Here is a 15,869-nt window from a genome sequence, read left to right as displayed (position 1 = left end):
GGGGGGGGGGGGGGGGGGAAGCTTATCTTGCGAACTTGGACAAGTCCAGAAAAACATTTACCTTTTCCATCTTCTGCTACTTGAATCATAGAATCATGGTGCTGGTTATGGGAGGAGGAAAGTGGATTTTTCACCTTGAATTCCAATTATTGGCTGTAAATGAACTGCAAAGTGGCATTATCTTACATATTTTCTACACTTTACTGCAAACAAGCTGGGCTTTTCTTTGTGTTGCTCAGACAAAGGCTTTAAGGTTTGCAGTGTTTTGAACTGGTTGACCTTGCAAAATTACGTGTTGCCATCTGTATTTACAACAAAAAAAAAATAGCAAAAAAAAATGTCAGAGTTTACTTAATTCATTTTATGCTGCTGCCAGAAAATAGGCAGAAGGCATATTGCAACGTAGTCACTCTTCTGGGGTAGCAAAAGGAAAAGGCAGTGACTGCCTTTTTTCCTAGGAGCAAAAGTTTTTGAAGGGATTTAGCCCCTTTCTGAGTCGAAAGCTGCCATTTTTACACAGTTCTTTCTTCAAATCAGTATTTTCAGAAGTGAGGGCTAGGCATCCTTCTCAAGGCTAACCAAAATATGAATATTTTGGTTATGAATATGAATATTTTGGTCCCAAGGTTGAAGTGTGGTTGCTTCCTGCTGGTCTGTGCAGCCTATTTAGGGAGGCAGAATGCTTTCTTTTTGAAAGAAAACAAACAAGTTCTCTGTCCCTTATCCGATTACTATTAGGGAACGGATGGACAGATCTTAATTTTCACTGACGCATATTTTCACTCATGTTTGTTGTCTTAAGAATGAGTTTCTTATCTCAGAAGCAATCTTTTTTCACAAGACATTCTCAGTTTAATATAACTCATGATACCCTTTAAAGCAGACTGGCTATTCCCAGCTGAGGAGCCTCTATTTATGTGTGTCTGTCAGGAGCAGAATTTATGATAGACCTGCAAGTTATGTGAACTTTAAATGTTTTCACAGTTGTTAAACTTGACCAACTATTTCAGTAAGACTAACTGCTTAAAACCCTTTTGGATTTACCAGCTACCCCCAGCTGAAGTATGAGTATTATGCCCATAAACCCAGCAACCCCCAGACTGCTCGTCAGCAGGGAAAAACGCTGTGTTCCTACCTTGACATAATTCTTAGGAAGGCCATTCTGAAAATATGTTTTCTGCTAGATTTTTTTTTAAAGGAGTCTGGAATTTCAGATCATCTTTTTCCTTCTAGTTACTCTCCATCCACTGTCCTTACTTTAGAGTGGCTGGCCTCTCCCCTGTCCCATTAAAGGGAACCACAGATAAGCATTTCAGGGCAAGAGTTAACCACATTGAGAGGAACAAGGTTACCTGCCTGTAAAATTAGTTATCTTCAAGTAATTCCTGGTATTTGAATTAATATTGGGACATCTAAGAGCAATGCGCAATGCTGAGAGGGTACAGGGCTGGTGTGTTGGGGTACCGGGGTGCTGATGTCCCTGCCCATGCCCCAGGGTTCACACTGCCCTCACCCACGCTCTGTGCTCCAGCAGCTTCAGCAGGATCTGTGAAAACTTTTAAGGAGAGGTAACATAGCTAATTTTTACAGTAAGTTTGAGCTTATGGTGGTTACAGTTATTTTTGCAGCAATTGTGGACTACGGTAGTTATTGATGGGTGCGAATTTTTGGTCAAATAATAGTTTAAACAAGCTAACGTTCTATGTATTATTTTTAATTAACTTGTGCTGAGGCATGTGTTTCGCTTTTAATTCCAGTGTCAGATTTATGGAGTCTGTTTTTCATCATGCTTAAGGTTAAAATATTAGGTCACCTGGAGAAAGACCTGTTTGAGTCACTTAAGACAAATTAAATGTTAGAAGGTAGGAGAGGGGAGGGAGGAGCAGAAATAAAGCTGTGACTTCAGAAAATCAGGTAAAGCAGGAAAGAGTGAGTGAGAGATAAAATGGGCTGCAGATGTTCAGAAACTCTTTTTTTTTAGTGTTCAGTATTGACTCCCGGTGCTTACAAGTTTTTCTATCAGTTGGGAATAGTTCAAAGCTGTATTTGCAGTGTCCTGAGGCCCAGGAAGGAGCAGGCTATTGTCTACTGGAAGAAGTCCCTCCTGGGCAAAGAACAATCAGCAATAGTTTTATCAGGGAATAAACCAAGTATTTAAGACACATTTCTGGAGAATGGGAAGTTTGGATGTTCTTCCATAGGAGAGAAAGAAAAAAAGACCCCACATAGGATGGAAAAATAGCTTGAAAATGAAGATACCTTCCTATGGTACTTAAATAGCCTGTGTGTTAACACTGTAAAAAAATGTTTTTTGCTTTAGATGACATTATTTCATTTTTTGTGTTCTCATTTGTGAAATGTGTGTGATTTCCTATGTATTCCATAAGACTTGACTATCCTGTTGCAAAGGTAGGTGTGTATCGTCCAGCAGCAAGGAAAATCTCTTGCTGAACACTTGGGCTGTTTCAGTCGTCAGCAATGAATAAGCAGTTGTGAGAGACAGGAATCATTAGCAATGCTAACTGGAAAATTTAAAATGTTAATTTTTCCTTAAAAAAAAAAAAAAAAGGACATTTGATAAAAGAGATTTAATGTAAGGCAAACAGAAAGGTGTTACTTAAAACTTTGTTATTATTCTCACCCTCTTCTAATCGCAGCGGTTCAAAGTACCCTTGTCCCTGCTGTTTTCTCAAACCGGTGCTTCTCAGAGGACCCAGCTCCTTATGTACTAAAGCCTGGTTGTGCCACACTTTTGGCGTAAAGAAACCTTCTCATGTGGTATCAGTTGCATGAACACTTGCTCTGAGGCCCCATTATGCCTGTAAAGAGGCAGCAGAATATTTGGGAATAAAGCCCTTAATGTCCTGATCAAGCCATTTGAAAGGTGACTCAACCTTGACTTATTTCTCTTATATTTAGAGTTTTTTCTTTTAATATATCACAGAGGTGCACTTTTCTGTCTATTATGAGGGGGGAAAAAAATCAGATTTGTGGGGGAAATGCGCATTGTAATCTGCAGTTTATTTTATTGCTCAGTGAAATCTGAACAACCTCCGTAACTTCACGTGACTAAATAATGAATAAATTCCTTAGTATTGGGGATTTTTGTCTGTCTAGAGACTGAATACAAGTTGGAGTATGTCCTTTGTGATACAACCTATTTGTAGTCCTATGTGTATCCTCCTGGCAGACCCTGAGAGGCAGAAGGGTGTTGTGGTTCTCCCGTTCCTACGTGGAGAATTGCTGGCCTCATGCACACCAAGCAAACCTGTAGTAACTCTCCCCTATGGCAATGCTATAGGTGGAGAAGGGTCTCCGGGGAATATCAGCTTCCTCAAATAGGTCACTTAAATACTTTTTGTGCACGTGAAAGCAATGAGATGTTTGATTAAGGGCATGGGTGGCTGATGGAGATGCGGCAGTGGGGCTGTAGTACTTCTTTGAGGCCGCTCTTAAAATGTGCGTTCGAAAAAAATCCCAGTTATTGGGGATTTGGATAAAAATCTGAGGGATGGGGCCAAGGCACTTAGAAGAAGTCACTTCCCTTTGCTTGTTTTATTTTGTGTCCAGCTTCCCAGCGCAGTGCCCAAGGGTTGCTCTCTGGCCGTGGAGGAGATGGATGTGGATGGGGTAAGGGCTGGTCCTGCCTGTCGGCTCCCCAGGGCTCTCAGACCAGTGGCCTGAGCCCCTCCGGGGCAGGGGGGGTCTGGTCTCACTCAGGGCAGAGTGCCTGCAGCCGATTTATGGGGTGAAGCTGATGATTGTTCCATCAAGAACTCCTTATCTAAAGGTTAATGCCTGATGAGAGGTGGATAAGGAACGTGTGTATGAGATCATTGCGGCTCCATGAGGGAATCCAGGAGGAGGGACTGTGGTTTTCTGTGCAGTACAAAGGTTTGATAGAAGAGGCAATGTTTAGCACTTGTAATCTTATCCTGCTTGACTGCTCTTCAAAAACATTTTACCTTTTTTTTTTTTTTTTTTTCCCCCTCTGCATCTAGAAACTTGGAGAACTGACCTTCCCAACGTAACCTTAAAATAGCTTTGTCAAACAAAACATAAGTGCAAGAAGTTTCCTGCTATTTCCATAACTACGAGCATATGATTTGCAGTTCATCTTGAATAATGATGTAAGAAATCTGCCAGGAAAGATCCAAACGCTGTTACCAGGGTTGTTTCCTAACCAGCTGCAGCTGCTGAGCAAGCGCGTGGCCGGTGCACACCCCTGCTTGCAGGAACACCCATTGACTTTGCAGGAGGAGTTTTGGTAGGGAAGGGATTGTTATAAAGTGTTTAAGAGGAAAAAAAAGAGTGAATCTCAGATGCTAACATCCCAGCTAATTCATTTATTTTTGGTCAATATTTAGATCAAATTCATGGCCACCGTTACTGAGCTTTTTTAGGCAACTTTTGCTTCCCCAAAATGAATCATTTTGATAGAGACACTAAAACTTTCTTGTGATGACAAAGAAAAACACGCAGTAATTGCTTCGGTGCATCCTTGCCAAGAGATTAATTGCATGAGAGATGTATTTTATTAAGCTTCCAGAGCTGTGGATGCTGCCGCGCTGCCCAGATGAGGTTAGTAGAAAACACATGTCAGCTCTCACCAGTGATGTTTATGTCTCTGCACAAACCTGCCTCCTTTCAGCACCAAGAGCCTCTAACGAGAAGTGACTGGGGGATGGGGGTGCAACGGTAGGCAGCCCTGAGAAACACTCAGGCCAATCTCTTTGGGTAATTTGGGTAAGATTTTCGGGAGGGGGTCAGGGAATTTTCTGTCCCAGTTTTAGCGGTGAGCGGCCGTAATGCGGCCTCAGCACTGGCCTGGGCTGCTCGGTGCCGTCCCACGTGCAAACCAGCATCCCAAAGTCACATTGATTTTGGATGCTTTATCCCTCTCTGAGTCAGAGGCGTCGTGTTAAACCAGCTGTCAGTCGGGAATGTGAGATAATGACTAAGTAAAGTACTTTATTTAGGCAGATCGTATTTGCTTATTGATTTTAAAAAATAATTTTTAGGAACCAGGTGTATCAGTGGTGCTGTGGGACTCTGTAAATTTAATGATGTCAAAGTACAGCATTATTAATTTTTTTTATTTTATGCTTTTCTAGTGAACCATTTAAACCCTGACTGCCCTGCGACTTTAAGGGGGTGTGAAAACAGCAATAGCTTATATTACACAGGACTTTTCCTTAAATTACACAGTGACGTGCAAGTCTGGGCAATTCTCTTTCTTTTTGCAAAGTAAAATGCAGCCCTCACATTTCTGAAATATTGTTATGAAACAGAGCCAATGTGTTCCCATTTTCAAAGCAAGGCACAAGCAACTGGGTTTTGCTCTTTGGAAAGTATGACAGAATATTATTCATCTGTTTGCTTTAAGGGATATCTGCCAAGTAAAAACTCTTTTTATTTTATTCTCTGTGAAGCTGGGACACGAGTGCAGAACAAAATACAATTTATTTAACAGCGTACGATTAATTTATACAGCATTAATGCGTGTAGAGGGGGTGTGTTGGATATATGTAACAATAAAAATAATTTATTGATACGCCTTTTAATTAACTGCAAAGTTTTCTAGAGCGTGTTTCTTCCCTCTGTGCTGTCACCTATCACCGTTCATTAGCAGCTCAACTCCCCTAAAACAACAGCCTCCATAACCCCAGTTTTAGGGTGCGGGTTTGTAGGTGTGTGACTGGAAGTGTTAAGCAGGACCCGTTTGGTGCAGCTCTGGAGAGGGCACAGGGGTGTCCCCGGGTGCCGTGTGGATCCCCGCCTGTGCTGGGGTGACGGGAGCTGAGCTGCCTGCTCCCTCTGCTCTCGTCCCACTGCGGCAAGCAGCAGTTTTTCCTTGGCAGAGAAGGGTATAAAGCACACGGTTGCCTGAACTAAGCAACGTTGGCTGCATTTTTCCATCAGTACTCTGCTGCTGGATATAAATTATTTAGATAAACAGCTCTGACTACTTTAGAGCTATGGCAGAAGATTTTTTTTATTTTTTTTTTAAGCAAGACAAAATGCCTTTCACTTTGTAAGTGAAAAAAATGTCTGGACAGTCTTCACACAGAGCCAAAGCTACTCCATCTCCACTTGGTCGATCTCAGAGATGATACAGCATTTATTTGCTTTTGCTCTTCACATCAGTTAATCTTCATAAATCAGTCTGGTCTTGCACACACCCCTTAATCCCGAGCTGGCTTTACATGGCCATCTTCCACTGAACCTTATGACGTCCTTTCCCCTGCTGCTTTTATTAATCCTCACTGCCTCTCTGTACACTCACCTGTTTACATTGCTGTCAGTTAGAGATTTGGTTACCAAGATAATGGTAATCCAGTAATCCCCTCTAACCAACTAACTATCGATCGTAGCTGACTGGTGTTAGAACAGGCACTGGGAGGGAGAATGAAGCTCCTACCTCTTATCTTGAGGCGCTCACAGCATTTTGGACTTTGTCTTGCCTTGTCCTACATCTCTCCTCCGCCCATTTTTGCTCAAGATATCAAAATTAGTCCTGTATTTATGATTTGTTCTTCTTGGATACTCATTCAAATTCTTCTGAAAGAAAAAAAAAAAAAAAAAAAAGGGGGGGGGGGGGCGAGGAAGAAAGAAATCAATCCATGGGGTGTGGTAGAAATGACCACACAATTACACCATCTTTGGAATACGTATTTTTAGTACACTGGATATTGTAAAAATAAATACAACATGATCTCACAAGGTCTAATTTTTCTATTAATTTATTAAATATTTCTATGTGACTTCATGTTAAAGCCTGGTGACAAAGCTTTTGCTAAACTAAGTACATGGACCTGTCGTTGACATTTGCTGAGAACGTTGTTTAGATTCGGACAATTTCTGGCAATTCAGAAAAAGACTGGCAAAGAAAGGGCAGTATGTTGGGAAGTGGACTTTGGCGGAGGGTCTTGCAGAAACGGTTTGTGTTTAGAAACCAGGCTGCAGAGATGCAGCTGGGTGAGGTGGGTACCGTGCAGCCCCTCCAGGTTTAGTGCAAGCTGATAAGAAACAAATTGCAAACTGATTGTTATTGCTTTTCCACTGCTGGAAGGTGCTTCGCCTGGTTTGTATGGGGATGCCTAAAAAGCTGCTGCTGTTTTCAAGACAGAGGCAATTAGAAATCCTCCTCGGTTTCAGGCTGCGACAGAAAGGCACAGCGCTGGGAGGCAGATCAACCTGTCCATTCACTGGTGCCATCACGCCTTGAGCAGATGAGATAAAGAGATCTCTCCTGATACGGCCCATGTAACTGCCTCCTCTGGGATCCCAGTGCAAAGTCAGAGATTTTGGTCTTTCCTTTTTCCTTTTTCCTTTTTCCTTTTTCCTTTTTCCTTTTTCCTTTTTCCTTTTTCCTTTTTCCTTTTTCCTTTTTCCTTTTTCCTTTTTCCTTTTTCCTTTTTCCTTTTTCCTTTTCCCTTTTCCCTTTTCCCTTTTCCCTTTTTCCCTTTTTCCCTTTTTTCCCTTTTTTCCCTTTCCCTGCCCTTTTTGATGTATTTACTGTATCTCCCTCGGGGTAGCTTCTATTAATGAATCGCTGTCTCAGGAGTGCCTGCCGTGCTCAGTCCTGCCGCCTGTTGCTGGTGCTGCGTTCACCTGGACAGCTGAGGGAGTCTGTGGTGTGTGAGAAGCAGCAGACATCAGTTACGGGGTAACCTTTGGAGAGAGCAGCCCCTCCATGGCATGTACGAAGCAGCCCTGCGTTTTGAAACCGCGGCCATGCGGCAGTGCCAGGCCCGGCGATGGATGGTGTTCGAGTCTCAAACTGCTCTTGCCTTTTCTGAACGTGCTTTTTCATCCACTATAAGACCTTTGCACATGGAGCCGTAAGCACTTTTTTGCTATCATGTTTACCTCGTCGATACGCCAAAGTCATGGGGTGAAAGAGAACAGAAAAGAAGAACCTTGCTGTGTGGTTAGATAACACCGAGAAAGCCGTTGGGAGGGTCTGAGTGAGAAGCAAAGGGAAGGAGGAAAAGCGTGAACTTGCACCAACCATTCTGTGATTTAGGGTTGGTTTATTATTTTGTTACCAATTCAGTATGTGAAAAGCTGCTGGTGACCCAGGGTTGACAGATGTAAATAGTGCTAGCATAAACCAGAAGAAAATTAGAGGGGAAAATGAACCCAAGCGGCGACACTGAATTCTTTGTCAGTTGTTTGCAAATTTTTGTGTGTGCTGTGACTTGGTCTCTCCTTCTGGCTCTGTCTAGGTGACCCTTGTTGAGGCCTTTGCCATCTTAAACCATATGTGAAGGGCAGGGTCCTTTTACTCATACAGGCACAGGACACGAATGACCTCATTACGGTGCTGATCTTTCTGTGCAGCCTCTGTAACCCATAGAAAGAAAAATGCTGGTCAAGTCTGGGCTGCATGAAGACCCAGTGCGTCCCAGGTTGATGCAGGCTCTAGCTTAGGTCAGATTACATTAGTGAATTGGTGTGGACACCCTTCAGAGCTCTTACTCAGTCTTCTGTAAACTTTGTACAATCAGATACTTCAAGACACCCGAGTATAGCGTAAATTTAATCCATAGTACTATTATTATTACATGAAGCCAGAAGTCACAGGGGGAACTGCAGCGGGATCTAAAAAGCAATGGGCAAGCTCCAAGATAAACATCAAGGCTAGAGATATTTAAAGACCCAAACAGAAAACAGAGTGGAAACCAAATCTGAAAAGAAATAATCAGAAAAACACTACAGTGCTGTATCATCTGTCAGTCATTAAAATCCAGCTCTTTCCTTTTCCCTGTGGAGTCTTTACGGAACAGCAGCAGAAATGGGAGTCGGACAGGGGGCAGCACCCAGACCCCCAGATCTGATGCTGGGGGGGCGGCCGAGCTGCCCCATAACGGTCACTGAAGTAGCTCCTGCAAAGCTGGTGTCGGTGTTTTCACCTGCTGACCGCTTGCCTCTCCTGTTCAGCGGAGAATTTGCACAAGTGATTAAGTCTGTCCTTAATCAGCAATGCCTAGGGCTTAGATTGACTTCAATTTCATTAGGATTTAAGTTTGTCTGTAAGTTTTAACACACTAATTGCCAAATCAAGCCTAATTTACCTCCTGCTTAAGCGAAGAGACTCATCCTTTTGCTGTGGGTAGAATCGGATCAGGACCATGAAGCAGATACACATTTGAGCAGTGATGCTGTGATTTGCTTACAAAAAGCATGCGAGGTATGGAAAACATGAACTTTGTAAAAGGAATCGGCCATCTCAGCCTTGATCCCAAGAAATTGATAGCTGTGATTTAAAAGCAGCCACAAAAGCGGCTGCCAGTTGGCAGCGGGAGGTGGGGAATGTGTTTAAGCCGTGTAGGAGCACTGCGTGCTATTGTGGGCTCCATGGCAGGCTGTGGCTCTGGTTTTGGATGAAACGTCTGGTGAGCAGAGGGTGTTCAGCCTCGGCAGGGATCTGTTCAGTGGGAAATTGTCTTAGATGGAGAGCTGGCTGCTGCCCCCCCCCAAACATGCCGTTGTGGGGAGCGGTGGCGCGGGGAGCGTCTCTCTGGCAGAGCTGCAGTGGCATTGGCAGGGTCGCAGCCTCTAGGGCTGCCCTGGGTATCGCTTCAGTTGCTCATCAAGAACCAAAGGGATATCCAGGGAGGCCCTAGATATTGGCTGTAAACATTTCCATCTCCTAGAAAAGAGCTGCAGGAGTGAGGGAAGGGAAGAGACATCGTGAAGAGATGCAGAGGCACGCAGGGATTTCGTGTGACCCTGAACAGCTGACGAAGGGCGACACAGAAACAGAGCCAGGGAGTGAGATGTGGCCACTTGTTCGTTGACGAGCATGGACCAATAACTTCGCCCCCATGACGTGTTACCAGCCTGTGATCAGGACTCCTCTTGTGGGAGCTGCTATTCTGAGCTCCCGATAGCTGTCGGGAGCGATAGATGAGCCTCGTGGCCCTTCCCTTCATCACCTTGCCTGGGCAGAGCAGGGGACCTCAGCCTCTCCTGTCTCAGGGGTCCTTTCTGATTTAGCCTTCTGCCCCGTTATAGAGCTGATTTCCAAAACAATTCAGAGGAGGCCTGCTCCATTTGAGCTACTCATGTTTTACCCCTGTGAATTCACGGCTGGCATGCAGCCCCAGGGGCAGAGGTGGCGGGATCCCGGTTCTTCTCTTTAATCTTCACCTTCTGAGATTATCTCCAGACTCCTGCTCCTCGGGGCAGTTCCATCCAGGTGAACTGGTGTCCCTGCTCACTGGCAATCCTTGCAGCTAGCGCAGTTAAATCTTCTTTAGCTCAAAGGTGAGCCTCAGAGCAGGGTGAGTTTGCTTTGTTGATATGTTAATCGCATTCCTTCAGGTTTTGTCTTTATCTAGTTGTGTGCTTAAATTACAATGCTTGATCGCCTTCAAGAGCAAGCTATTAGGTGTAGTCCCTGAGTTAAATTCCATAATAAATAATAAATAAATATTATTCTATTGGAGGATTTATTGATTAGAAGATGGAGGATTGACCTCCAGAGCCCGCAGCAGCCATTGTGGTTTTTCAGCTCAGATTTTAGCTGTTTTGTTTCCTCCCCAAGCACCAACAGGCTAAAAATATTTTTATCAGAGCTGACTCCATGCAGATGGATGTGGTTCTGTCTCTGTTTACATCTCCGAGTATCTCTGTTGGCAGAATACTATCCATTATCTAATGAAGAGTTTAATTGGCAGTTTAAAGGTTGCACTTTTGCAATCCAGTTTTCAGTATACTTGGGAACATCTTGGGACCATCACCCAATGAAGGCTGGATCCTTTCCCGTTGATTTCTCAATTGATGTGAGATGGCTGTGGAAGGAGGTTTCCATCTCTGCCATCCCTCTTTCCTACCCCCCTGTCTTCACAGTCATAAATTACTGCAGTTAATTCATGGTGTCTAGCTTCTCCCTGTGAACTGGAAAACAACGCTGCGTGAATCCTGGGATGCTGCTCTGGAGCTGGTAGCTCAGGAGTGCCGGGAGACGTTTGGGGTGTCTTGGAAGGGGAATCCTACCGCTTCTTGCCGCTAATCCCATTAGCTCGCCGCGGCCGCTGTGACAGGGCGCTGGGGAGCCGGGCTGCTGCCCGCCTGCTCTAAGCATGCACACAATGAGTGGGGGACTTCAAAGAGGCTAAATGGAATTTGCATTTCCAAGCTCTCACAGCCAAGGTCTTCAGGAGGGGATGAAAGTGTCTTTTGTTGAACTTAATGGCAGAGTTGATTAAAAAAGGTCTGATTTTTCCCTATTAAGGCATAGTCTGATTCTATTGTTAGGCAGGCATCTGGGGGAGGATGAATTCTGCAGGAAAAAAGCAAACAAAAGAAAGTAACCTGTTGCCTACCCAGCTGCGATCATACTTAGGGATATTCCAATATAATTCTTCCTAATTTGAGAGCCATTTAGTAGCTGACTCAAATGGGTGCCGACATAAATAACCAAGAAATTATCAGCAAATTTTCATTAGGCATCTCCCTTTGCCAGGGTCTCAGCAGAGCTGAGGCATCCATCTTTCCAGAAAATGGGTCCCAAATATCTCCACCTGGCTTCTCAAAGCAAGAAAGTGAAAGGGCTGATTCATGCAGTTGGGTGCATGTTTCAGTGACCACGTATGCAAAGCCCTCCTCAAAACATCCATAAAACTATCCTTGTGTGCCAGCACTTAGCTGCTGATTATCTGTTCAAAATAAGCAGTGACTGGTCTGGTCTTCAGAGGTTTAGTAATTTCCTTTCTTTGCTTTGTTTGAAGAATATTGGCAAATAATTTCACATCTGGATTTATGTATTAAATGTCTCCTATATTGCATAAAACAAAGCACCTAATGAAAGAAATCTGTCTATTTAACTCCTGTCTTAGCTTTGGTTCTGTTTCAGCAATAACTGTTACCACACTCGTGGAAGACTGAAGAAACATTTCCTATTTCAGGGGTATCAGTGCTGGGAGTGCTTTGATTTTCTATAGACACTTTAAATGCTGTCTCTGCTAGCATGACTCTTCCTGCTATGTTTATCAATATTAAGTACAACTTCTGTTCAAAAATAGAAACCAGCATGTTAACTGGTTTAAATAAAGGTAAATTATTTTTTTTTCAGGCAGTTTATGTTTTCTCTTCTAATCAAGGCTGAGTGTATTTCTGAATAGAGCCTTCCCCCCCTCCTGCAGAAAGCATTTCATACATTAGTGCACATTCTGGCTAACCTGAAATGCCACTCACTGTTCTTACCAAGCAACTGATTTTTATTTTTTTTTTAAATAAATATTCAAGATCTTATAAGGATATAATCCTTATATTCACTTTGGGCTCATTTGTGAGAAACTGAAAACTACCTGCAAGCAGTGTGGGAATCCTTTAAGGTTAAAATCACCCAGGGCACAAAGCCTGTGCCGTGCCCCCTGCGCTACCTAAAGACCATATAATCCCTTATCACAGGCTCTTAATGGAGGGGAAGGCAGCATGTGGGCTCCTGCGCTGGGTGAGCGTCACCCAGAACGAATCGCAGAGTGCAAGACAAACGCAGGAAAGCCCCTCGCATCGGCCTCTAATAATACAAGTGCCAGCTCCCTGTAGGGACATTTTGTTGCAAAGTCGCATGTGAAATGTTTCACCCTTTTGTGTTTATGATTGATTTCAGGGACGAGTATGAAGAGGATGGGTTTTGCCAGCCCTACAGGGGGATTGCTTGTGCACGATTTATTGGAAACCGAACCATTTATATGGAGTCTTTGCATATGCAAGGTGAAATAGAAAATCAGATTACAGGTGGGTAAAAAATGCACTCGCTTCTTCCCCACGAAGCTGTCTTTTCCCCAAAAGCTGCTAGAGTTTTATAAACTGCAATACTGTTTTTATTTGCTCTTCATCCTCCCTTGCTGTGAGCTTCCCACCACAGACCTCGCCCGGGACTCCTGCGATGTGCAGCGTCAGGGGAGGGAGTCATGTGAAGAGTGACAGTCAGAGAAGACTTCATGTCTCTGCTCATCCAGCTCCCCCAAAAGAAACTAAAAAAATATTTGTCAAGGAGAAGGAGCTGTGTATTTACAGCTTCTGTGAATCTCATAACCAGGCTGCTGTTATCCAAGCAGATATCAGAAGCGAAAGGAGACCAGATTTAGTTGGTTTTTACGTGGTTGAGATTATTTAGGTGCTGGAAGAGGCTGCATAAATAATCCAGCAGGTAGTGTTTTGCCTTTAGATTTAGTAAAGAGTCAATTTTCATCATTTTTGTGGGAGATGCTTACTGATGGAGGTGCTGAATTCAAACTGAGGCCTCATAGACATCGTGATGCTTTTCTATTTTTTTATATAAATGAACCTTGACCAGATCCCAGCCACAGTAATCATCTTCTCTATATTCAGATTTTCTCTTGCTGACAGAATATTCCAAATTTCTCTTCTCCCTAGAGTGTTCTTCCTTTGTATCCAACCACTGTCAGCATTGTGAAAAAGGGTTTTGCATTGCTCACAGGAATGGTCAGTGGTTTCTATGCAGCCAGTGGTTCATAATCTTACACCATTTTGTTTGAAAAATCATTTGGGATGGTATGAAAGCTGTCATCTTCCACAAAGGTACCGGTACTGTCACCCTGCAGCCTGCAGGAACTTTGGTTTTTACCTGTTGGGCAAAAGGCATCCAGATACTATATGACTTTGCAAACCATTAGAAATTATTTGGGGGCTGTAATTAGGTTTGGGGTTTTGGTAACATGCTTAACATTAATCCCGTGTTGAAAAGCAGATCTATTTTCTCTGTCAGCGAAATCAGCATCGTTAATAACTTTGAAGGTAATTAGTGCTCTGTATTTCTGGAAGGCCCATTCATCACCTGAACACCTGAAAATAATGTTTGCAATGGGAAATAAGGGTTATACTGGGAAGGCAAGAGCACAGGAATAAAATTCCCACTGGGTTAAGTAAAATCTTTGTGTATATTTTACAGCTGCCTTCACCATGATTGGCACTTCCAGCCATTTGTCAGACAAATGCTCCCAGTTTGCCATTCCTTCGCTGTGCCATTACGCCTTCCCCTACTGCGATGAGACTTCCTCAGTTCCCAAGCCACGAGACCTGTGCCGCGATGAATGTGAAATCCTGGAAAATGTCCTGTGTCAGACAGAGTATATTTTTGCAAGGTCTAATCCCATGATTCTGATGAGATTAAAGCTGCCCAACTGCGAAGATCTTCCCCAGCCAGATAGCCCCGAAGCTGTCAATTGTATCCGGATCGGGATTCCCATGGCAGATCCCATAAATAAAAGTAAGTGAAAATTGTCTGTGCCACCGTGCAAAAATTACTGCTGTGAGAAGATTGGCTGTAAGGGCTTGTGCGTCAGAGTTGGGGCTAGTGCTGGGCTTTGAAAGCTTGCAGACGCCGTGCTCTTGAATTACCCTGCTCTCACACTTCTCTCAGAATCACAGAATCACTCAGGTTGGAAAAGCCCCTCGAGATCATCGAGTCCAACCCTCAGCCCCACTCTACAAAGTCCCCCCCTACCCCACATCCCCCACAGCTCATCCCAACGGCCCTGAAACCCCCCCAGGGATGGGGACTCCCCCCTCCCTGGGCAGCCTGTTCCACTCTCAGACCACTCTTGCTGGGAAACATTTTCTCCTCCTGCCCAGCCTGACCCTCCCCTGGGGCAGTTTCCAGCCGTTCCCTCTTGTCCTGTCCCTGATCCCCTGGGAGCAGAGCCCAGCCCCAGCCTCTCTGCAATGTCCTGTCAGGAGCTGCAGAGAGGGATGAGGGCTCCCCTCAGCCTCCTCCTCCTCACACTGAACACTCCCATCTCCTTCCCTGGCTCCTCACAGGATTTATTCTCCTTGCCAGTCCGGAGTGGGTAGAAATTCAGAAGTACTTTTTCAGTTTTTTCTTCAGCTGCCTATGGACTCGTGCCACGTGCTGTTTATTGGTTTCAGGTCCTTTCTAATGAATACGAAGTCAGAAACAACGACAGTGTAGGCATTTGAATACTAAGGAACATTGGTAGCTTCAGCCTTCCTGTCCTCCCACAGCACCCCAGTGTCTCCAGCAAGGCTGGGGGTGCAGTATAGGGGTGCTTGTCAGGAGGAACATTTGTAGGGGCCGGGTCCTGGCTGTCCCTGCCTCGTACGGCCTCATTTCGGGCATTGGCTGAGCTCTCTCTTTCATCAGGCTGGGCTGCAGCCTGTTCACAACCCTTGTACATCTGAATAGGCAAATATAAAACGTGGCTCCCACAAATTCTCCACCTTCATATGAAAATAATGGCTGCAATTCAGGTTCCCACTGTAGTTTTTACTTCTTTTGTGTATCTTATATTAAAAACGCTTGGCATAAGCTGTTTTCATTACAGAAGCATAAGCTTTAAATCCTCCCAGGAATGTGAATGCAAAGCAGGCCCAGCGTTACAGCCGCAGCAAATTGGGAGCCCGTGCTCCCAAACTGGGTTTCCCAGCCCCGGGCCAGCAGCAGCACGCTGGGGCTGGGGGATGCCAGCAGCTCGCCACCCCCAGGTGTTGCAGCTGTCTGCCTTGCCGCCGCTAGAGATTACTTTGGATTTTTAATTTTTTTTTTTTTTTTTTTCAGATCACAAATGCTACAACAGCACAGGTGTAGATTACCGGGGGACGGTGAGCGTGACGCGGTCGGGGCGGCAGTGCCAGCCCTGGAACTCGCAGTACCCCCACACCCACACCTTCACTGCCATCAGGTACCCTGAGCTCAACGGGGGCCACTCCTACTGCCGCAACCCAGGGAACCAGAAGGACGCCCCGTGGTGCTTCACCCTAGATGAGAACTTTAAGTCTGAGCTTTGTGACGTCCCGGCATGTGGTAATTACTTTTTTTATGTTTCGTTTTGGAACAAAAAGGGAAGCTATTTTGTCACGTCCATACAGCC

The 15,869-nt window shown here is 44.5% G+C and overlaps 1 protein-coding gene across 1 annotated transcript in view; it reads left to right on the top strand.

Moving 5' to 3' along the window:
- The window catches only part of ROR1 (receptor tyrosine kinase like orphan receptor 1), a 56,643-nt gene that overhangs the window by 29,750 nt on the left and 11,024 nt on the right, over positions 1-15,869 (top strand). The window contains exons 4-6 of the mRNA XM_026854367.1: positions 12,626-12,753; positions 13,931-14,248; positions 15,557-15,802. Coding sequence (XP_026710168.1) covers positions 12,626-12,753; positions 13,931-14,248; positions 15,557-15,802 — 692 coding nt within the window. The remainder of the gene's footprint in view (positions 1-12,625; positions 12,754-13,930; positions 14,249-15,556; positions 15,803-15,869) is intronic.

Source organism: Athene cunicularia (genome assembly GCF_003259725.1).
Source record: "Athene cunicularia isolate RWA chromosome 8 unlocalized genomic scaffold, athCun1 chr8_part1, whole genome shotgun sequence".
Lineage (NCBI taxonomy): Eukaryota > Metazoa > Chordata > Aves > Strigiformes > Strigidae > Athene > Athene cunicularia.
This window is presented reverse-complemented; position numbering and strand designations above follow the sequence as displayed.